General features: G+C 53.3%; 6 protein-coding genes across 6 annotated transcripts; 2 read left to right on the top strand and 4 right to left on the bottom strand.

The window, feature by feature from the left end:
• Positions 1-3,622: 3,622 nt before the first annotated feature.
• BO86DRAFT_345481 (arginyltransferase) lies at positions 3,623-6,398 on the top strand. The gene is made up of 11 exons (XM_025669209.1): positions 3,623-3,985; positions 4,311-4,355; positions 4,456-4,531; positions 4,595-4,657; positions 4,716-4,838; positions 4,897-5,058; positions 5,111-5,347; positions 5,400-5,497; positions 5,546-5,611; positions 5,668-5,945; positions 6,035-6,398. The coding sequence occupies exons 1-11, from the start codon at positions 3,928-3,930 to the stop codon at positions 6,158-6,160; spliced, it is 1,332 nt and encodes a 443-aa protein (XP_025524225.1). The 5' UTR covers positions 3,623-3,927; the 3' UTR covers positions 6,161-6,398.
• Positions 6,399-8,031: 1,633 nt separating this feature from the next.
• BO86DRAFT_183928 (uncharacterized protein) lies at positions 8,032-10,496 on the bottom strand. Its single transcript, XM_025666615.1, has 2 exons — positions 9,672-10,496; positions 8,032-9,594 (listed from the first exon to the last, which is right to left on the bottom strand). The coding sequence occupies exons 1-2, from the start codon at positions 10,210-10,212 to the stop codon at positions 8,252-8,254; spliced, it is 1,884 nt and encodes a 627-aa protein (XP_025524224.1). The 5' UTR covers positions 10,213-10,496; the 3' UTR covers positions 8,032-8,251.
• A 2,143-nt stretch (positions 10,497-12,639) lies between these two features.
• Positions 12,640-13,792, bottom strand: BO86DRAFT_183844 (cytochrome c). The gene is made up of 5 exons (XM_025666614.1): positions 13,664-13,792; positions 13,197-13,228; positions 12,975-13,133; positions 12,817-12,911; positions 12,640-12,757 (listed from the first exon to the last, which is right to left on the bottom strand). Exons 1-5 carry the CDS (start codon positions 13,689-13,691, stop codon positions 12,733-12,735), a joined length of 339 nt encoding a protein of 112 aa, XP_025524223.1. The 5' UTR covers positions 13,692-13,792; the 3' UTR covers positions 12,640-12,732.
• Positions 13,793-14,839: 1,047 nt separating this feature from the next.
• On the top strand, positions 14,840-16,008 carry BO86DRAFT_183828 (uncharacterized protein). Its single transcript, XM_025666613.1, has 2 exons — positions 14,840-15,352; positions 15,473-16,008. Exons 1-2 carry the CDS (start codon positions 14,939-14,941, stop codon positions 15,866-15,868), a joined length of 810 nt encoding a protein of 269 aa, XP_025524222.1. The 5' UTR covers positions 14,840-14,938; the 3' UTR covers positions 15,869-16,008.
• On the bottom strand, positions 15,956-17,853 carry BO86DRAFT_458565 (exosome non-catalytic core subunit RRP42). Its single transcript, XM_025677301.1, has 2 exons — positions 16,981-17,853; positions 15,956-16,873 (listed from the first exon to the last, which is right to left on the bottom strand). Exons 1-2 carry the CDS (start codon positions 17,560-17,562, stop codon positions 16,202-16,204), a joined length of 1,254 nt encoding a protein of 417 aa, XP_025524221.1. The 5' UTR covers positions 17,563-17,853; the 3' UTR covers positions 15,956-16,201.
• Positions 17,854-18,614: 761 nt separating this feature from the next.
• Positions 18,615-21,416, bottom strand: BO86DRAFT_183815 (serine/threonine-protein kinase). Its single transcript, XM_025666612.1, has 2 exons — positions 21,134-21,416; positions 18,615-21,074 (listed from the first exon to the last, which is right to left on the bottom strand). Exons 1-2 carry the CDS (start codon positions 21,302-21,304, stop codon positions 18,858-18,860), a joined length of 2,388 nt encoding a protein of 795 aa, XP_025524220.1. The 5' UTR covers positions 21,305-21,416; the 3' UTR covers positions 18,615-18,857.
• Between the last annotated feature and the right edge of the window lie 578 nt (positions 21,417-21,994).

The raw sequence follows: 21,994 nt of genomic DNA, 5'->3' as shown, positions 1-21,994 counted from the left end.
GTGGTTGGGCTTGCTTTGGGGTTAGGATCGAGATGGGGGTGGACAGAGGGGAGGGGAGGCAACAGAGAGAGACAGACAGACCAAAGACAGTAACTTACAGTCAGCCAACTTGGGGGGGAAGAACTGTGGGCGGCGCACCCCGGGCAGGCACTGGAAAGACATTCATTACCTTAATTGTTATTGTGGAAAGACCGGTAAAACCGGTGATTGTCTTCGCCCCGGAGCGGACTCTGGCGCGCTGGGTGGGCGGTACCGATTGATTACAGGCGACCGAAGCACAAAGGTGCGGTGAATACCGTATTTCTGGTATCACTAAAACGTGACGGATGGTTCTGGTCCGGTTGTCGGTCTGGATGGCCCAGGTACGGTTCGTTGAATCGCGACAAGCCTAACTACACTACAGCAGTCTAGTTACTCGTAACTAGTAGTTAACTCGTAGGTAGCCTGTCGATGTTGCCTCCACCATATCCGAGCCCTCGTTCGGGGTTTTGTTTGACTGTGGCTAGGTCCCAGGTCCATATGTCATGTACAGTACAGTACGCCCCTTTCCTCTCCATGTCTCATGTATATGGGCTGGGACTTGAGATTGGTTCTGATTTCTGGCCTTTTCTTTCTTTTTCTTTCTGGTATTTGTAGAGGGTCTATTGATACTGCCATTATGCATGAAAGCCTTGTGGGGTATGGTTTGAAGTCAAGAATGGGGGGGCATTGTTGGCTCTCCTTTCCAGCCCACTGCGCAAGACCTACCTTATTATGAGGGTGAGTGATTATGGTTGGGGATCGGTCTTTGCGACCCTGACCGCAATTAGACCTAGTTCGTCTTTGTGTATCATGAACCTACTATTCGAAGTTCTACGTCTGCGCTAAAGTAAGACTTGGCTTCCACGGTTGCCAAACTAGTGATCTTCCTGAGTTAAACAATCTACTTCGTATCATGGATGATTATTCCTAGTCCTGAGCGACTCCGAGACTCCTTCTCAGGGTTCCACAGCAACCTGGTAACCCAAGGGACCCGAAGACGAACCATGAAATTCCAGACGCGAACACACGCGCGCCGTCGTACACTGATTCATTATTAATAGATCGGATACCCGCTTCTTTCCCTTCTCACATAGAGTTATGTTGTGGTCGGATGAATAATGGGGAGGATTTACTAGACTAGAAACCTTCCTCGCTCATTTGGCACTGTAATTGTTGTATCAGATTTTGCCCGTCAGGGCCCCCCTCAGGGAAGGTCCGACATCGACTTCGAAACCGCAGGCCAGTGCCAATTTATTCTATTTATTGGCATTTGGCAGAAATTAAGTTGACGACTTCTGAAGAAGAGACACCGCAGGCGACCAATTTCCATAGTTTAAATTTGGATGATCTCATGCCCGCACATCAGTAGTTTTCCCGGTGGCTCATTGTGCGTCATGCTCCGTGTATGGTCTAAAAGTGAGTCCCGTCATTTCGGCACCTGTCTCGCCTATCGTCCAGTCTTTTCCCTCGTGGGTTGCCCAAAATAGTATGAGGATGGATGGATGGAGATACGACAGATCCCCGATCACGGTGAGGTGAGGGCAGACTTTCAGATGGGCTTCCGAGCTCCCAGGGAAAAAAAAAATTCGAATTTCGGTCCACCTTACTTTGCTTCCCACCTCGGGCCCCTCCGTTGAACGGACCAGAGACTGTTTCGCTTTCAAGTACATCCATGTCTACCGATTTGTCGTAAATGTAATAAACCCCCATCGGAAAAAAGGAACGTGTTCCCCTTCGGATTTCCTTCAAGTGATAACCCTTCCATCAACGTGCACGGGCGACCTGGCCTCCCCCATAGGCTATGCTATAAGTAACGCTGCTAACCCTGCAGCAATAACACTTCAACGGTTTTTGGAATCGATCCAATGATCGTCGCGTCAATGGATACGGTACCTGCTACGGATACGTTTTTGCCATTTACAATTGAGCTTAGCTTGTAAGCTGCTGTGTGTCCTTTAACAATTTGAGCGAAGGAAGTTCAATGAGCGGTGATTGTCTGTCTGCGCTTTTTTTTTTTTTTGTTTTTTCTTTCTTCTCTTTGTCCTCGACTATTGCTTTCACGCTCCTGCATACAAGCTTTAGATTGGATACCATGAGACGCAGCAGCATACACCCTGCATGGTACATTAGGTTCCCTCGATCCTGGCTGGCTTATTGGGAGGTGTCACTGGCAGTTCCAGCAAATTGAAATCGAACAAAAGGATTAAAGGAAAAAGAGTTGCTCGAGGGGAGGATGCGGGGCAGTCGAGAGCACTGACTCGGCCGGTTACAACTTCCATCTGCATTGGTTGCATGGAGGGGGGTTTTTTTAAACTGTACTTTCAATGGTTTTTATTATCGCTTTCGTGGTCTTGGATTATTAGCTATGAATGATGATGATAACCATCTAAACTCTACATCAAAGAGAGAAAGAGAGGGTTGGTGCTGGTGCTGGTGCTGTAAACGGGAGGAAGGACTCGCGAGCATGCCCTAAAGAAGTGGACAAGTGATGTACCGTACCTGTCCGCTGCACCCAAACCATGTATGAACCATGGGAGTCGATCCAAGCGTCTTGTTGCTCGGACAATGTGGAATGCGGTGAAATGGCCACTACGTGAGGCAGTCCTGCACATCGATCATGGGGAGAAGCGGCTGCAGAAGTCATACACGGTGGCGATTGGATCTGGAGGCAACAACGCAGCAGCGATCTGTGGGAAAGATGCGGATCCCTTGAGCAGTTGAGATCCTGTCGTTGATGCCGATGACGCTTGAACGTTTGGGGGGGGCAAGCGGAAGTGACCTGCACGTGATTCCATGATCTGGGGATGCGCGTACTGTACCTTGATTTCCAAACGGCATCACATCAGGATCAATTCGAAGGACAGCACTCATTGTACTACAGCACAGTACTCCGTACATATGTACATTCCATTCGCTTCCAGCTTCCCTTCCGAAGCCACCTTTACTCTACCGTCCATGAAGAAGGGGGAAGGGCACTTGGCCAACTTCCATTTCCATCGACAAATTACCGTACGGTAAGGGAGATGCTCATACGACGACTAACAATACCCACCCGTATTTGAATGCATCGCCAGCTGCCAGCGGCCGGGTTCGACCTCCTTCCGGTGCAAAACCATTGATATTATCAGGAGATACAGAACTCTGTAGTACCAGTGGTTCTATGTGCTGAGTACGTACTTGAATGGAAATGCTAGAAGTGGGCTGTGTTGACCGTGTAGCAAGCATCATCATCTCCCGGCTTACTTGCACCTCCTTCGTCAGTGGCAACAACCAGCAGGGCATACCAACAGAACAGAGACAAAAGTACAAGGTAAGAGAGTAGATCGCGGCCTCGAGTGCAGTAGGCGTACAGTACTTGCTTTTAGCTTGCTGGGATGATCAGTCGGTCCTTACAGGAGGTTCCGACATGGGTTCGGATCCCTCCATGCAGACCAGCTGGGTTGCTCTTTTCTAGAAGCATCACGACGCTGGGTTTGGTTGGCCAACGGGTCACTAACACTGTAGACGTGAATGGGATGATGGGATGAGTTGAGTTGAGCTGGGTTGTGTTGGTAGTAGCAGTTACTGTACGTATACTTAGTAGTTGAATGGCTGGGCTTGCCGAATTGGCCAGCTTCAACCATTCCGTCCCGCATCATCTTCTCTCCATTTCCATCCTCCAAGATCAGAACAATCCTGGACCCCTCAGGCCACCACATCGCAGCCACCAGGATACTCACTCTAGTTTGTCATCATCGTCATCGACAGAAGACATTCTAGTGATTCTATCCGGGTCTTCCCCCTCTTCCGACTCATACTGCAGTTGCCTGCCTCGTCTCTCAGAGTGCGACCTCTGCCTGGTGCTTGACATACACACCAACACCAACCCACCATTACCATCACCAGCAACAACCATAAAAAAAAGCCATGGTCTCGATTGTCGACGCCGAGCAGGCAAGAAACCTGTCGCTCTTCCGACCTCTAGGTAAGCAACCAGTCATCATAGCGTCTTCAGCCCCGTGCAATCGGTATCCGCCCCAGTTGGTTCCTTTTTCTTTCCCCCAATCGGTGCCCCTCATGCGCCGGCATGGCATGGGCTGCCCCTCATCTCGATCTATACGGCCTTTGCTTCTCCATAGTACCACCTAAACAACACCACTACCAACCACTTTGGCCGAACTTCGTCTCCTGGTCCCGTTGCCTCCAGTGAAAACATCTTTGAATCATATTCTCTGTTATTTATCGTCTTCGATTGTCGCCATGTAGACCGCCCCCACTGGCTGCCTCTTGCCGCTGACTTCGACCTTCAGGCTACCAACGCAACTCCTGTGGCTACTGTAAATCTGATGATGGCTGTGAGTCTCTCCACGCTACCCCACCAGAGATGCCCATCACAGGCATGTCGACGACGGTTTCATGCCATGCCATGCCAGGACTAACGCGCGTCTACTGCAGCTGCCTCCTACTACACTAGCTCGGTCTCTGTGCGACCGGCCCATTATGAGGCCCTTGTCAACCGGGGCTGGAGAAGGTATTGTGTGGTTCATTTGGTGCATGGAAAGTACGATCAACATGGGGACTAACCCAGGCCTAGATCGGGTACGCTGTACTACAAGCAGAACCTGCAGCGGTCATGCTGCCCTCACTATACGATGAGGTCGGTGATCGGCTCTTTTCCCCTGCCTATGTTTCACGAGATTAAACCATCATGGCAGACTAGAGGCAGTGGACTTCAAACCTCGGAAGGATCAACGCAAGGCCGTGAACCGCTGGAACAAGTTTGTTCTCGGTCCTGAATACATCCGTCGAGCCGCGTATCTCTGTCCCAAGACACGGGAGTAAGTCGATCCAATCTGGGATAGATCCAAGACGGGCCGCTGAATGTCCGCATTGTAGGGAAAAGAAGAGCCGCAAGTCCCACTTCGACCTCCTGGGAGCCGTCCACGAAGCCGAATATAGCAATGTGAAACGGCCCATTGATCCGAAGACGAAGAAGTACCTCGAGCCCGCGCATCGATTCGAGGTTAATCTAGAGGGCGACTCCCTCTCTCAGGCCAAGTCCGTCACTGATACCGGTTTCAAATCCAATTTCTGACCTATCCACCCGCAGATTCGACCTCTTTCGCAAGTATCAGACTACAGTCCACAAGGAAGACGTTTCGAAGTGGCAGACCAAGGACTTCAAGCGCTTCCTTTGCTCGGGTCTGACGCGCTCGCCCGCCGATCCGAAGAAGTCGGACGAGAAGAAGCTCGGGTCGTGGCATCAGTGCTACCGTCTCGATGGCAAGCTCATCGCCGTGGCTGTATTAGATCTGATGCCTAATGGTGTGAGCTCTGTATATATCTTGTACTGCTTCCTTTTTGCCTAGCCGATTCAACTCAAAGCTGACCTCAATCAGTTATGACCCAGATTACGAACAATGGGAATTCGGCAAGTTGAGCGCGATGCGGGAGATCGCTCTTGCGGTGGAGGCTCAGTACCCGTACTACTACATGGGTAAGTCCATCGATTCTGATCGCGAGCTGTTGCTAATATTCCGGCAAGGATACTATATCCATACCTGTCAGAAAATGCGCTACAAGGGAACCTTCAAACCCCAGTACATCCTCGGTAAGGGCTCTCTTTCGGCCCCTTCCACTCATCTTCCATGATACTGATCCTGACAGACCCCGAATCCTACGCCTGGGACCCCCTCGACGGCGAACTCGCCCAGAAACTCGACACGCGACCCTACGTCTCCCTTTCCCGAGACCGCCAGGCAGCAACCACCACCACTACTGCCGAGAAGATGTCTGAGTCTGACAGCGCTGATGCGGAGATCAACGACGAGGACATGTCACTCTTTGACCTGCACATGCCTGGCGTGTTGACTCTGGACGAAGTGAAGGCGCTAGACCTGGACCACTGGCTGCTTCTTGTGCATGGGTCCTTCGTACATATGATTGTACGTCCTCCCCCTTTAATTATTTGAGAACCACGTACTACGTACATTGTCACTTGGTTGAAGCGATACTAATAAAGGTATGATGCTAGGACCTTGTCGGTTGGGAGAGAATGCCGATGGACAACCCCCAGTCGGTGAAGGGGATTGTCGCCGAGCTGGCGGCGGTGCTGGGACCAGAGGTCTTCAAGCAGAGCGCCGTGGTGTTATTTGATTAGATCTCCAGAGGGGGTTGTAGTCAGGACCCAGTGGATATATAGTGGCTTCGTTCTATATAGTAACTAGTCCAATGCTGTTTGAGAGCAGAGGATACTACGACGCTAGAGGAAATCCACCATGCCAGTGGAGGCTAAAGAATACCGATTGCAAGCCTCAGGTAGGAGAGCCAGCCTGAGGCCGAGACCTGATGGGCGAGAGAGAGAGAGAGAGAGAGAGAGAGAGAGAGAGAGATCGTGGGATACCTGTAGATCAGGTAGGGTCTGATACACTCGGGGATAACGCGCCACCTGTCTATGCCTAGTAGAGAGGGAGAGCGTGAGTGAGTCCTGGCAATGATGTGCTGATTGGTAGGTACGGAGTAGTTACTACCAGGTATCCTGATCAACTTACTTTGGCTTGGTTGATTCTTCAACATTTCAGCATAAGCATACACATAAGCATTTTTGTACGCTATAACCACCCCGCAGCGTAGATGGGGTGGGGGGGGGGGCTCGTAGCTCTGTTGAACCCTGATGATGAAGGGAAGTACGGTACTGATGCTATGGCCTGGTCGTTTAGCGCCGATCGCTAGCGCCCTGGGCTTAGAGCTGGTGCTAGTGCTGTCGGAGTATCAGGTTGGTAGGTTGGTAGGTAGGTAGGTAGGTAGGTAGGTAAGTAGGTAAGTAAGCGATATCGTATCACAAGTATCTTCATACGAGGGAAAGAATCTCTAGACTGTGAGTGGTATTGGATATATTGGCTATAAGTTCATGTCGACGGAGATATAGAACGCGTGACGGAAGGCTCAGCTCAGCTCAGCTCAGCTCGTGCGCCAAAAGCTTAGAGCCGATAGACACAGACGCCGAGCTCTCGCTCTAGAGAGTCAAGCACAGCACAAGCACTGCACGCCACTGATACCCATACTCACACCCATCCCCACACCCATACCCATACCGAGATGCACCCTGCTAGCTAACCAGCATGTATGCATTATGTACCGAGAACCAAGAAGAGGTCTATGAGCAAGCAAGCAAGCAAGCAGCTGGACCTCAAGTCAAGTCAATCAATGAATGCATTGACACATCCCTATGTATTCACAGCGAAAGAAGTCGAGAAAAGGAGAGTGCACGCCTGGATGATGGGAGAGTTGTAAGGGAAAGAAGCAAAAAAAAAAAAAAACTAGATCACAAACACGAAAAGAAAAGAAAAGAAAAACGAGGCACGCCCAGCATAACAACCACCTCCACCACCACCACCACCTAGCCCCAGCTTCCCATTCGCCCTACATACCACCAACCAGACAGAAAGTCAAGGTAAGGTAGGTACCCAGGTAGTCAAACCCACTGCATAACAACAACGGACCTCCTATCCTACCTATACCCAACCAAAACACAACAAACCCACCCATCCATTTCAATGTGATCTGCATCGAAAAAGAAAATCCTGACCGGAGGACTGGTTGGAAATGAATCGAAAATCCATAAAGTTGAAATGATAGCACCCATTTCCCCCGTTTGTCTATCTCTTGAGAAAGTGACGTTTTTCCTTTTCCCCCACCCCCTTCATTGCCTCAGTCGCCCTTGGATTCGTCCCGATCAATCGATCATCGATCATCGACCCAACAAACAATCAAGATCAAAGAAAGCCACTCGGAGACGAGCGGAGACATGAAGAGAAGAAAAGGAAAACGAAAATCGAGAGATGACAACTTGAATAGAACGCCAGCCAGTAAGAAACCCGATCTATGGATGCCAACGGGTCAGTACACTCCATAGACTGAAAAAAAGCAGAACCGTGATGTCGTGAGACTCAACCATGTACCCAGAGAAAGAAGATACTAAGAACCATGACCATGACCATGACCACAACCCGATGATGACCGATCCTGTAAATGTAAACGCCCCACCATGTGCAGAGCAAGACAGACAATGCTAACCGGCAGGAACCAGATGCAACGCCGTGTATTCCGATAGATGCGCCGGATGGAGACAGAGATGACGATGACGATGACGATGAGGGAAAGAACACGCAGTGACGAGATGATGACAGCTGAAAACGCCTGGCCATGCTACGCAGTCAAGCACAAGTCTTGATCGAACCTGTCTGTCAACTTAATCACCACCCTCGTCAATGGCCTGCGTGTCGCCCTCATCGCCCTCGGATCCATCTGCTAGCATCGCATTGGTCGGGATTCGTCGCCCAGCGCCGAAGACAAACTCCATGAATCGAGCTTTCTGTTTGTCGCGAACGCCTCGAAGGTATTCGTAGCTGCCGTCGATGCCCCGGATCTGGCCCTCGATCACGGCTCCGATCGGCCCGAGCATGCGTCCATGGCTGTGACTATTGCTAGCCTCAACACCACCCGCGAACCGAACCGAATCGTTGCGCCGGACCAACGGACTAACCAACTTGCGACGCAGGGTTTCCAAGTTTACCTTCAGCGTGAGGAGGCGTCCGCGATGGTCCATCAGGAGGTGCTTGTTAGTGACAGTCCGACTACGGACGCTGGCAAGAAGCCGCTTATTCTTTTCATACTTGCGAACGATGGAGGCATCCGGTCCGAGAACGCGGGTCCACAGGGAACTCAGCATCTCGCCCTCCTCCCGTTCTTGCGCATCGGACTCACGAACGACGGTCCGCTGCAGATTCAGGAACTGGCGATCGATAGACTCAAACAGCCCAAAGAGCGCGGTGGAATGGTGCAGCTCGGTGTTGATACATTCTTCAAGCACACCTAAGAATTCAGTAAAAGTACGGGTGAGCGTTGCGCGCGTGCGTTGCGCTGAAGTCTGTCCCAGGACCGCTGTCACGACTTGACCGAATGTGGTGGGTGTAGTCGCCAGCTCACTGCCCGGAGGAGCATCATGGGCGTCAACCGGCCGTTCCATGGTACCCAGTCGTGCAAGGGTTTCATGCAGATTATCGAACATGAGCGTGGGCAACGAGCTCGGCGGTTGGGCATTGATCGCTTCCAGTTCGCGTTTGGCCCAATCCATGACGATCAGGATCGAGTCAAAGTCGGCATCGACGTTGGCGAAGAAGCGAGTCAGCTCCAATGACAGTGACTTGAGGGATTCGGACAGCTCATCCAGCTGGCGCACGATGATAGGCGCGCTGGTCATGTTGGTGCCACGAACAGATTCGCTCAGGTCCCAGACCGCCACACCGGTTTCCTGCAGTGCCTCGATCTGCTGCGCGCCATGTTCCGAATAATAGATCAGGGGCTCAAAGGAGCGCGCAAACCCGGACAGCTTGACCAAGTCAGGGATTGGCTGAGGATAGTTCGGGAGAAACAATGTGCGCATCAATCCTATGGACAAAAGGGCGACAACTATGGAGACGAGGGTATTGGTCCGAGTGCTGGTGATTTTATCCAACTTCTCACGCAGGTACCTGAACATGCCCGCCAACGGTTCACGATGCTGAACTTCGGCGCGTACTGCGAATCGGATATCTTCATGCAAAAATAGTCACAGGTCAGTAAGCCAAACCAGCTCGCTGAATAGAGTTGTGCTCTGAAGTGATACCTACAATTACTAAGATCCTGCTCGGGTGCAAATTCCAACTCGGTGTCCTGGCCAGCTTGCCCGCCAGCCGGAGCTCTGCTTGGTGAACGTGTTTGGGTCCTCTCGGGGCCCTGTGGCGACATGGCCGTTGGTGCGCATGCAGTGGTCTCAGTCATAGCTGAGGACTGCTTGCGATCCTTGGTCACGGGGGCCTCGACCGCATCCTCGTACTGTGGGCTGCCCTCTCGCGATTGCGACGGGCTCACCCTCACTGTCGGCTTGAGGACGGGGCGCTCTTTCTCAGGACTGCGAGAATACGCTTCGTGGCGGTACCAACCACTTCCTGGATTGTAATCGTGTCTGCGAAAGCCGGGTGGTGACCAGCGCTCCGTGTTGGGATTGGGGTCTTCATCGTCTGGGTCCGATTCCTCCTCGCGGAATCCGGAATGCTGCGATGGAAGACTAAAGAGAGGCGAACGCTGCGTATTACTGCTGCTTTCAAAGTCCTCGAGCGACGCATCCAAGGACGGATGGTCGTCGAAGTTGTTATCGAGTTCGTCTAACATCTGGGACGGTGTTTCACAACGAATAGCCACCAGCGCCAAGGATCCTCTTGATCGCGCCAACGATCTGGACGACACCTCGCACTGCGCGGACGAGGATACTGCGCGAATGGTGGAGACGGTCAAGAAGACTTGATCAGATGGTTAGTCGCAAGCGCGCTTAGATACGATCTGAGCTGTGTTCTAGGCGCGGATGGATGGGGAAGGCGGGGGGAGGCATGAAATGTGAGAGCGAGGTGAGGAGGTGAGGAGGTGAGAGGGTGAGTGGGAGGAAGAGAGGGGAGAGAGGAGAAGTCTACCCAGAGTTTATAAAATGAGATGAAGGTGAGGCCAGGGAATGGAATGCGATCAGAGAGTTAGAAACGAGGACCGCGAGTGAATGTAAGTAATTAGCCTGGGTGCCTGAGGACCACTAGGGCGGCCTGATGGATTCACTGGAATCGCCAGGGAAGACGGGTGAGCGATCGCACGCGCGCAAGACCTCACAGAGGATCAAGTACAGATTATAGAGGATAGACGGTAAGTGTGTGCGCGTGTGTGTAAATAGGCCAACCAGTCAGTCAGTGTTAGAAATGGTTATGGGATGCGACAAGTCACAGCGGGTTCTCCGCAATACACCAGCAAAAGCAACTGTGAGAGGTGCTTGCATGAACCACCACTATAGACACAGAGCCACAGACACAGGCACCGCAAGAGAGGGTGCCACCTGTGTGAGACAGGGAGAGGAGCTATGGAGGGATGCGGTTAGTGGAGGGCAGATAAGATAGTCAAGTCAATACACGATCTGAATAGACTATATAGATAGATAAGATGGGGTGGATGTGTGGAGGGCAAGCAAGTATTCCGGGCCTTCGAAGTAGGTGCAGTATAAGATTGCGATGGAAGTATAGTAGTATCAATGCGATTCACACACGGGGTTTTCGAGGCAAGTAAGTAAAGTAACCTGTTTCTTTTCCAGGTACAAGTAGATGATACGCGCCCCTCGCATGTCTCGCTGGTCGGAGGGGGGGGGGTTCGGAATCCGTATTTAAACAATGGAGGGGAGGGGGGTGGCTGGACCAATCGTGGTGGGCCAACCCCGGGGTCATGTGCGATGGGCTAAAACCGACTATCTTTGGAGAGGGGAGTCGATGGGAGCTTGCAAGATGTCCTTTCTCTTTAGATTGCCGGTCGAAACCGATGGTGGGGGGAAAGCCCCAGGGAGTGCGCGAAGCTGTTGCGTTATGGAGTGCATCTCAAGAACCCGTTGTTCCCTTTTCCATCGCATTAAGGGCAGACAACGTGCGGACATATCAATGCGATAACAAAGCAGGGCGGAAGGACCTGAACCAAGAATACATCCCTATCGATTGTGAACCGGGAGGGGGGGGGGGGTTATCGATAAGTTAGCGATTGTCAGCGAAGAAACTCAAGTGGGGAGGGGCAAAGGGGACGCTGTGGCTGAAGTGCTGCAGAGAGAGGAGGGGGAGAAAGAAGCCTGATACTCCCGACGTACAGTACGGATGAACTCTCAGCAGCTTCGACACGTCCGGTCGTGCTTACTGCCACGCCATCGTGCCCGGGCACATCTTCCGATCCGCGTCATTCGCGGTCATCCCTGGGTTCAGATCAGTGGTACATACCGTATTCCGTACTGTACTGTATATCAGTCCCCAGATCATCTCACATCTCGACCAGATGAGAATCCCACGGTTTCAGGGCCGCCCGAAGTATCCGAACGGGGGAAGGCAGCACTCGCATCCATGGCTTGCCTGCACTTGAATGTGCAAATGTGCAAAGATTGAGTGTTTGTCTGAGGAAGTGCACACCAACTAAGCACCAAGTTGGCCATGGCGGTAGCAGGACAACTGGCCCAATCATGTGGCCGAAATGCTTCTCCAACGATGCAAGGATCATCCGCCAGATTGCCGTTGCAGTCGAGACTTGTCCCAGCGGCCATCGATGATTGATGGATTCATGTTCTCTGCTCAGTGCTCACCCACCCTTCTGTCTCGGCCAGCAACGGCGGGAAAATCAGGGAACCTTGAATGAAGGTTGCCCGACCGCCAACCCATCGGCACACGTGATCCTGGTCATCCTGAAACGCCAGACTCGGCCAACGCATCAATTTACTGCAACGGGAAAAAGCACAGACACACCTAGGGGTCACTTTCGGCGCGCATGGCGTCATGAGAGGAGATCTTTTTTCATTATAGTCTCACAGGAAAAAAAAATAATTGATACCATCATACACAGAGCAGGGCATTCATCGGTCACAAATAAAAAAAAAATGAACAAAACGTCAATCGGGAATATGTGTAGTAGACAGCGGTCGCGAAGGAGGCAAAAGGCTCTATAGCATCCTCTTTTTTCTTCCATCGCACGAAGATTCCAAAGTCTATCGCATGTAAACAGAGGGTAATGTTACATGACCCGACCAAGCCGCAGAGACGGCCGAGTGACCGGCTGTTTCCAGCACGCGGAGTCGCGGCAGACCCGTACGTCCCGGTCGGGATCTAGAAGGTTTCACAAAGGTGAAGACATCTAAGCGGTGGCCTCCTTGAGGTAACTGTAGGAAACATGTCCGTTAGCTGACTGTGCCTGGACCGATCGCAGGAATGAACGTACGTGATGAGGTCGTTGCGCTCCTTGGCCTTCTTGAGACCACCGAAGGCCATCTTGGTACCGGGGATGTACTTCTTGGGGTTCTCGAGGTAGGGGTACTGGAAGAAAGCATGTCAGTCAACTTGGTCACGATTGGTGCGCGGGTGGCAAGGTGGGCTTACGAGAGTGCTCTCATCCCAGGTGACGTCGGCCTGCTTGTTGGCGTCGGTGTAGGCGTAGCCGTCGGAGGAACCGGTCTTACGGCCGAAGAGACCGTGGAGGTTGGGGCCGACCTTGTGGGGACCGCCGGCCTCGACGGTGTGGCACTGAGCGCAGCGAGTCTGGAAAGTGCAGAGTTAGCAACCGAATCCACGAAGAGAATACAGAGGAAGACATCAACTCACCTGGAAGAGCTTGGCACCCTTGGCAGAGTCACCTGAAAAACCGGAGATGTTAGCCGCAGTCTGGATGGGCATTTGTGCTGCCGGTTGCTGGGGCTTTTCGCAGGCCTCCAACTCGGCCTCGCGCATGTGGATGATGGTAAGGAAACAGTAGGTGTCGAAGCTCGTCATGGTACTGCGTCTGTCGCTGGTCATGGAATCTTATGGTCTGGTTCATGGGTTTTGGAATTGCACTGGAAGAGGCCAGGCAGTGGTAAATTGTCAAGGCGACAGGACCGACAAAGAACCCATGATCATAACACATCGAGGCCAGAGGACACTACCACCATCCACCACCTGGCCCATGCATCCGGCAGCCCCGAAGACATTGTGTTCAAGCCGAGTCTTCGAGGCGACCAGTGCATGATCGGTGACACTGACCACGAGCCGCGACACCGGGGGATCAGGGAAATTCCAAGGGGAGTGCTTACCAGGAGCGAAACCAGCGTCCTTGCCCATTTTGAATGTGTGAAGGGGAGATGTGAGGGTATTAAAAAAAGGTAAAGAAGGTAAAGTACAGAGGAATTGGATTCAGCGGAGGAGATTCCGGGGGAAGAAGGGAAAGCAGAAGGGGAGGACAGAAAAACTTGCGATTGCAATTTGTACTTACTGGGAAGAGCGGCCCCAACAGCCCTTTTCCCGTGATCCGGGCCTCCGCCAATCAGCACCGCGATGATTCAGCACAACGGGCGCATCCGGGACCAGATGCCGGTGTGATTTTTTGGTGGAAAAGATGAAAGATGAGATCACCAGGCACAGTTACCGCGAGGGCTGTTAGTTGCCCGCCTAAAATAGAACAGGAGTCCAGAGTCAATGGATTGAACAGAGGTCTAACTTATTGATTGCTATGCTGTCTAGACTAGTATTTTCTGTTGAATACTGTACAAACCTCACTCTCCCTCCCTCTCCAGGTGTTGGACGTAACTAGTTAGTTATGAGGTATGATCTCATTCTATGCTCATTCCTGCTGACTCTGCCAGCCGTGCCTTCGGGATCCCGCAACCAATCGGTTGAATTCGATCGATGTAGAATCACCAAAGAATGGTTCAGGACGAGACTTAACAATGGAACCTCGAGGGCGAGAGGGGATGATATGAGAATGGTGAAAGCACTACATCATTTTTGCCATTGCCTTTGCTCTGCTTTTGCCTTCTGTTGGACCGGGACCAGACCAGACAAGAGCCCGGGGCAGTTTCGGGGGTACGGAGCAACATTTGCAAATCCCTGGACGGTCATTCGTCCTCCGAGTCTGACCGACTTGGCGTTGGGGCAATGTTGTTCCGCGCCGTCGCATCGTTCGGAGCAACAATCGCAGCCGGGCAAGTAAACATGCGATGCGCCGGGAGGACGTCCATGCCATTCAATGACTTACGTCGTGCAATGTAGCTGTAGAACGCCCACTGCTTTTTTTTTCTGTCGCAGTGTACTATGCATGACATACTCCCTCCAATCAATCTTTAGGAACCTTCCCCGACCCAGACCCGGAAATGAAGCCTTAGTATCGTAGTATCGCGCGAGACGCGACTGGTCATCATCGCACGTGACTCACCCTCACACCGCCCGGCATCGCCTCCCCGGCAAGAAAATTGCCCGTATCAGTATCAGGCATATCAATCAACCACTGCACCGTACTGCAACTGCATCCCAAACCACCCTCCTCCACCCTTCACCCCCTCTCCCAGGCAAACCAACACCAACCCTCAAAGATGCAGTCCACAACCACAATCCGAATCCCACGCTTCCTCCTCCCGCGAGGCATCCCCACCCCTCGAACCCTCCAAGCCCTGACCAGCAGCAGCACCACCACCACCCGCACCCCAAGCACAACCCCCCACCGCTGCGCCTCCAGCAAATCCGCTACCGGTCCCAAAAACAAAGACAAACCGATCGTGCTCCCGCAGCCGGACAAATTCCGGCCGCCGTCGCACCCGCAGCGGCGCGTGGTGCGCACCAGCAACGGGCGCGTCGTGACCGCCGACCCGGTGCAGTACGGCCCGCGCCTGACGGAGGCGGAGAAGGAGGCGCAGCGGAAGAAACAGTACCCCAACATGTTCCCGCCGGAGGGGACGGTGGCGCATAAGTTTCTGACGAATCGGGGGATTCATGTTTGGATTGCTATGGTGAGGCTTACCCTTTTTATCTTATGCTTCCGGGGTCTTGGGGAGATGCGTACTTCAATAGAGGAGGGATTGGGTCGAAGAGAAGATAACGCGATACTAATCACCGACTACTGCACATAGGGTGTCCTCACTTCCCTGGCTACGTTCACCTTCACCACGAACTTCAAGCGGTCGTCGCCGTTCGCGCATCTGCTCCCGTCGTGGTCCGGGTTGCTGTCGCATCCGTTCGATACGGTCGGCCAGGCGCTCGCGGTGTTCCGCATGCATGTCGAGCATTCGTCGCAGCAGACGCGCGAGAAGCGCCGGCAGCGCGTCGAGGATGCCGAGAAGCGGAGGCAGTATCGCATCGCGCATGGGTTGGAGGAGGCGCCGGAGGCTGCGGAGGGTGCTGCGGCGGCGGCTACCGTGGAGGCGGTGGATGATCAGTCGCCTATTGCTCGCGAGGCGGCGGACGGCACGTATGTCGATTGGGAGGGGCAGAAGAGGCCCGTGAAGAAGTGGTTGGGGATTTGGTAGGCTGGTATCGGATCCGTCCGGTGCAAGCGGGAGTCGGATTGGAGAGAAGAGGTGCTGCGGTGTGTAAGATGGGGGATGTAGTTGGGGAAGATTTTTAGCATATCTTAGGTCTATGTACAATACTACTAGCTTTCCACCCTCCTTGGCGGATTGTCCTCTTGTCTACCGGGGGCTAAACATCTGGCGATTTATCGCTGTGGTTTAGTATCACGCTCTTTCGGGTGGATATGCGCTTTTTTCCCCCTCGAAAACACGCTCAGAAGATGTCTGCCATGAGGGATGACAGTTTATCCCCCAGTGTCCCAGAGCGACAAGCCAGACCTCCTGAACCGCTCAACCAACCTCCACACTCTCCAAACCCTCCAGAACCTCCTCACCAACCCCACCCTTCTCCAGCACCAACTTGACCATCTTAGCCACCGTGCGCCTCTTCACCCCTCCCCGACGAGGCCTCCACACGCCCGGAACCTCCTCCTCGCCCGTCACCGGATTCAGAACCGCCGTCGCCGCCGCCGGCTGCTGCTCCTCCGAGCCAGCAGCGCCAGCCGTAGCCCCCAGCGTCGCCACGTTCTCGGAATTCGGCACCCCAGGCTGCGTCAGCCGCGAGGGGGGATCGATCGTCCGGATGGACAACAGCTTCAGGCCACCCTCGGAACCACCATCGCGCGTCACCGAGATGGCCAGCACGGTATCAGCGACGGCGATCTCCTCGCGGTTCGGGTCGAAGATGACATTGTCGCCCACGGCGATCACCAAGAGGGTCACCGGCGGCCGAACATGCTGCACGGGAGGAGGAACACCACCCGCCGCGCTACCGCCGAACTTGGGGAACGAAGAAGAAGCTCTGGGATACAGATACTCGGCCGCATTCCAGTCATCGTCGAAAAAGGGATCCTCCTCGCCCTTGGATTTCAACTTGGGGAGTTTCGTCGCCAGAAGCGCCAGATGTGTCGTCAGGGACAACAAGGGGAGAGGGTAGGAGAGTGGTTGCGATAGTAGTAATACCTGTTTCGTCGGGTTGTCAGTTAGCAAGTGAAACTTTCACTCCAACGCCCTTTTCTCCCGTCACAAAAAAGAAAAAAAAAACAAAGAGGGGGGACGTGATCTCTTACATCAATATACAACCGCCAATGCCACCTCCGATTAATGACCAACCTGCCCTTCAAACCCCCCTCCATCTCTTTTTCGCCATCCCCACTAGCACCCTTACTCCCGGAAGAAACACTCTCAACCAACGGCTCCCGCATCATCTCCGCCAGGAACACCGGCAGGGCATCGTCGTCCCGAAACCCGGGGATCTCAATGCTCATCTGCACCCACGACCCATGACCGGCCGTAGCAGCACCAGCACCCGCGGCAGAGCCCGACCCCTCCCCGCTTTCGCCATCAAGATCCCCTGCGCCTTCGGCCTCGGCGAGAGTATAGCTGGCCGCAGCACCCACCACCGTCCGCTCCACCTCGGCCTTCACGCCGACGATCGCCTGCGTCCCGTCGGCGAACCCGACGCGCGCGCTGCCGTTCGTGCCGGGCAGCAGATCGGTCTCGGCGGTCAGGGGCCGGAACTGCGTGGCTGAGCGGCCATCGGGTCGGATGGGGTTCTGCGGGAGACTGAGCGAGGTGTAGAGGTAGGAGAGTTCGGCGGGGGAGATGTGCGGGGTTTGGGAGGCGGAGGTGGCTTGCCGTTGGGTTGACATTTTTCTGGCTTGTCTCGCCCGGAGAACAGGAAGATGCGTGCGTATGAGTCGAAGATAGTATTAGATCAGTGCGATCAAGGGTAGAGGTATAGGCAGTCTCCGCAGCTATCGGCAGCCCCTCGAGGAATTTCGAGATCAAGGACTAAAGTCCTGGGAACCGGATAATTTCTTGCTTTGGTGATTGAGCGACAGGATTCTGTCGCAAAGAACGTTGAGCGAGCTCAAGCTGAGAAGCTCTGTATGACCTGCTGAGACGAGCAGTCTTTCGGTCGCGCCAGGGTTTTATTGCTGAAATGTTGAAGAGTTAACAAGTCGATCTGAAGCTTTTGACGTAGTGCTGCTTTGGGAAATTCTGCCGGAATGTCGGCGGAAGGGTTGTTCCGTCTCGGTAGATTCGATCTTCCATACTATCTATCTACTTATCATTGAACATATCCCTTTCTGTGTACTATGCTAAACCTTCGGATTTTTTTACACATGGAAAAACGGTATGTGCAGATACATACAGACGTCGTCTGCGTAATTAGATGTGTATATATAAATAGACGAATATGTCGTCGAGATGATCCTATATTACAAGATGTTGAAGCTCCAGACCAGCCACCGATGCTCCTCAGCCAAATCATAAACTGTACAATAGGTGAAGGGAAGTTTTGAGGAACAGTGCAAAAGCACTCTCCATCCGCGCAATGAGGGTCAAGAAGGGGAAGGGGAGGGTTTGATGACCGAGGGAATGTTGCCACAGAAAATATACATAGGGATGAAGGGAGTTTGGACAAAAGGAAAGGTGCTATGAGTATGTAAGACATGTTGGGGAATGGTTCAGATATATATATAGGGTGGGAGATGAGTGTAAGAATCGCGACTCGCGCAATTGGTATCAAGGACGAGGGATGAGCAATGTGCAGGTGTTGTAAAAATGGTCAATGAATGGAAGACGAATAAACGGCATGCCGAAAACAGGTTGCGAGGCCGACTGTATCTATGAATAAGGCCTTTGGGGTATGAGAACAATGCAAACAAAAGAAAGGCAACCCCGGACTGAAACCTCGGGCTATACAAACGGGTATGGGAAATGAAGCGCAGGATGAAAGATGAAAGAGAAAAAGGCTGCCAGTCCTCACACAAGATAAAATCACACAGTAGACACCAGATCCCGTACGCCTTGCTCGGTGAAATTGCCGGTTACGCGCATGACCACTCATTTTTCTGACTTTTTGGTGTAGATGCAAGCATATTCAACGGAAGATGATGATGAGTTAAAAAGAAAAGTGCGATGGCCCGCCGAACCGAAGCTACCGATAAGTTGCTGATCCGGTCATGAACTTGGTGGTAGCCGAAGCCGACTTGGTCCATTCGGCTTCGTCGTAAGGCGGTGTGGGCCATTGGCGGTTGGAGTTTGCTTCTGTCTTCTCGGCTGGGAGTCGTCGACATGGAGTTGTCTCTGGGCCGAAGAAGCCACCTTCGCAGTTGGCGGAAGGCGATGGAGTTGGATAAGGGCTTGGCAATGGACGCCCGCTGTCATTACCTCCAGCTGCGTGGCTGTAGCCGTCGGAGGTGATATCAGCCTGTGCTAGTCGCCGAGCAGCTTTGCTGGCTGAATGAAGCACTTCGTCAAGAAGCTCATCCTCTTCCTCGGGAGTTTCGTAACGGTGAATGGGGTTGTTAGACATCTGCATTGCACGCCTAGTCCGGCTGGAGATGGGCCCTCCAGTACCACTGGTTGAGACGGGGCTGTCGCCCATTGTCCGGATGGATCCTTGGGGCATGGACTGGCGCTTGGTACCATCCACATGGGTGGTGATCTGCACAGGAACATTCCCCCGGTTGTTGGAATCAAGAGAATGCCTCACACTCTGCAGGGCCTTGTCCAGTTCCGCAAAGTCGGAGGTGGACTTGGATTCGCTGACGTTGACAGAGTCCAGAGCCAGCGAGGAACGATTTGACCAAGGCATGCATCCAGCGTTGGATTCCACATCATCGCCAGAGACATTGCCCTGGTTGCGTCCAGATAGCCGACGAGCACGCTTGCGCAAGTGAGAGAAGAAGCTCTCTTTCGGCGTGATGACTGCGCTTCCGCCATTGAGGGCCCTCTCCGCCTCCTGCCTGTGAATATCGGCATAGTGATTGCCGTTCGAATTGACTGACAACTGCCGGCCGATCTTCTTGCTGGCTTTGCCCGCGCTGTCGCCAGAGTGAGCCAGGGTTGCATTCGCTTGCGCTGTCACTGCGTTGGACAAGGGGGATACGGGTCGAATCGAAGGCAGAATAGGCATGGGAGCGCCATTGGCCCAGGTAGCCCGCTTGATAGGCGGGGGTCTGATCTTGCTCGGCTGCAGCTCCGAAGGATAGGAGGTGACGCTTGGTTTGGCGGCATGATCGTTCTCCGTGGGCTGGACCGGACTCTCAGACCTTCCGATCAACGATCTCCTGAACCAAGACGCCTTGTAGGTGAGTGTGGGCGAGTCGCTCTGCTCCCGAGTCGCACTCTTGAGGACCTTTTCGGAGTGCTTGCGACCCAAGAGGCGAGCAGTCGAAGACTTCGGTCTCAACGGATCAATAGCATCGGCAAAGTACTCATGGTTCAATGCCTGAGTAGACGTCGGCCGGTTCTTAGGATCCCACATCAGGCACCAGGTAACAAACTGACTGAGGGCAACAGGCCACTGAGGGGCTTGGAGAATGCTTTCCATCGCATGAGGGGCCATCTGATATAACGTTAGTGCCTTGATCGGGCGAACTGATGCACCGGTGGTCATGGTTCGTACCTTGGGGAAAGTGAAACCCAGCTTCTGAGCCAAGCGAGAGCCCTCTCTCCACTCACCACCTCCGAGCTTGCCCCCAGACTTACTGTACCAATTACCGGGGCTGCCCATGATTTCACACACGCGCCACACCTGGTCAACCTCATTGCCTCCGGGGAATAGTGGCTTGAGGGTTGCGATCTCAACTGCCATGGCACCAACGGCCCACATATCCACTGGCGCGGAGTACTCCCCGGCACGTAACAGGACCTCGGGGGCGCGGTACCATCTCGTCGAGACATAGGTCGTATAGGGGGATTTCGAGTGTGTCTCGCGTGCCAGACCAAAATCGGCGATCTTCACGGTGTAAGTGGGAGGAGTGGAAGGAGGAGTGACGAGGTTAGAGTAACGGCTGAAGGCGGAGTCGTTCGGAGCAGATGTAGATACGAGGATGTTCTCGGGTTTGATGTCGCGGTGGAAGAAGTGGTGAGCGTGGATGTGGTCGAGACCAGACAGGATTTGGAAGAGAATGCTTTTGACGTGCTTCTGATCCAGGGGCTTGTGGTCACGAGCCTTCATTAGTTGGTAGAGATTGCCGTCCATGTACTCCATGCAGATATGCAGTTTGCGCGAAAGCGGGTCGAGGAAGATGTCGAGGGCCGGGACCAGGTGGGGATGGGGTGGAAGGGTCCGCAGAAAGATGACCTCACGCAACTCCAGACAAGGGCCCAACGACTCGAATGTCTTCTTCATCGTCTTGATCGCCACCTACGCAAGGAATCAGCAAACCTCACATCGAAAACTTGCATCGGCCAGGAGGAGCTTACCATGGTTCCTCTTCGTGCAACATTGGAGCCAGCTGTCCGTACACGTGCGACAGCCACGCTACCAAAGCTGCCATCACCAACCTCTTTGATGACTTCGAATCGGTCTTCAAGAGAGGCGACGGAGGCGGGAGCAATGCTCCTCAGGGAGGAATGATCGTAGCAGACAGTCATGATGTCTATCTCCTTTCGAGTCTCTGCCAGCAGAAAAACCAAGGGAACTCTTGCAGGTCGGATGAGTCGTGGAGGGGGTAGAGGGAGGAGGGGGAGGGGATTGGTATAGAGGAGTGTCGACGGGATATCTTCCTCGTAACGAATGTGTCGAAGGAGTGTAAGGGGATCTCCTGGGATTGTCGAGGGTGTTTTAGTATAGCCAGGAGCTCATCATTCGCAGTTATACTAAGTTGAGTCTGCGAAAGAAGTAATTCTGTCCATCGATGATAATGATGGAAGGTCGAAGGGTGAGATCGATGAGGTAGGTAGGTAAAGTAGGTAGGTAGTAAGGTAGTAAGGTAGTGAGGTAGTGAGGTAAGTGAGGTAAGTAAGGTAGGAGGGTGATTGATTAGATGGGGAGGGTAAAATGTAGTACGAAACACAATTCGACAAGAGGGGGAAAGGGGTAGTCATGTAGTTCTCAGGAAAGAAGCGAGGGTGGAGGAGAGGCAGATCTGGAAACAAGATGGAAGACCCAGAGGATTGGACGTGATCACTGTAGTGATAGGAGCGGACCCGTTTTGAGGTGGACACTGGGACACAAGCTAAACGAAAGGAAGGATGATCGGAGTACTACCGCCTTTTGGGGAGGGAGAGGAAGAGAGGGGGGAGGAGGGGAGAGTAGAGAGGAGGAGGAGGAGGAAGAGGGGG

Source organism: Aspergillus japonicus (genome assembly GCF_003184785.1).
Source record: "Aspergillus japonicus CBS 114.51 unplaced genomic scaffold BO86scaffold_59, whole genome shotgun sequence".
Lineage (NCBI taxonomy): Eukaryota > Fungi > Ascomycota > Eurotiomycetes > Eurotiales > Aspergillaceae > Aspergillus > Aspergillus japonicus.
The sequence above is the reverse complement of the archived record's forward strand: the minus strand, read 5'-3'. Positions and strand labels throughout refer to the sequence as shown.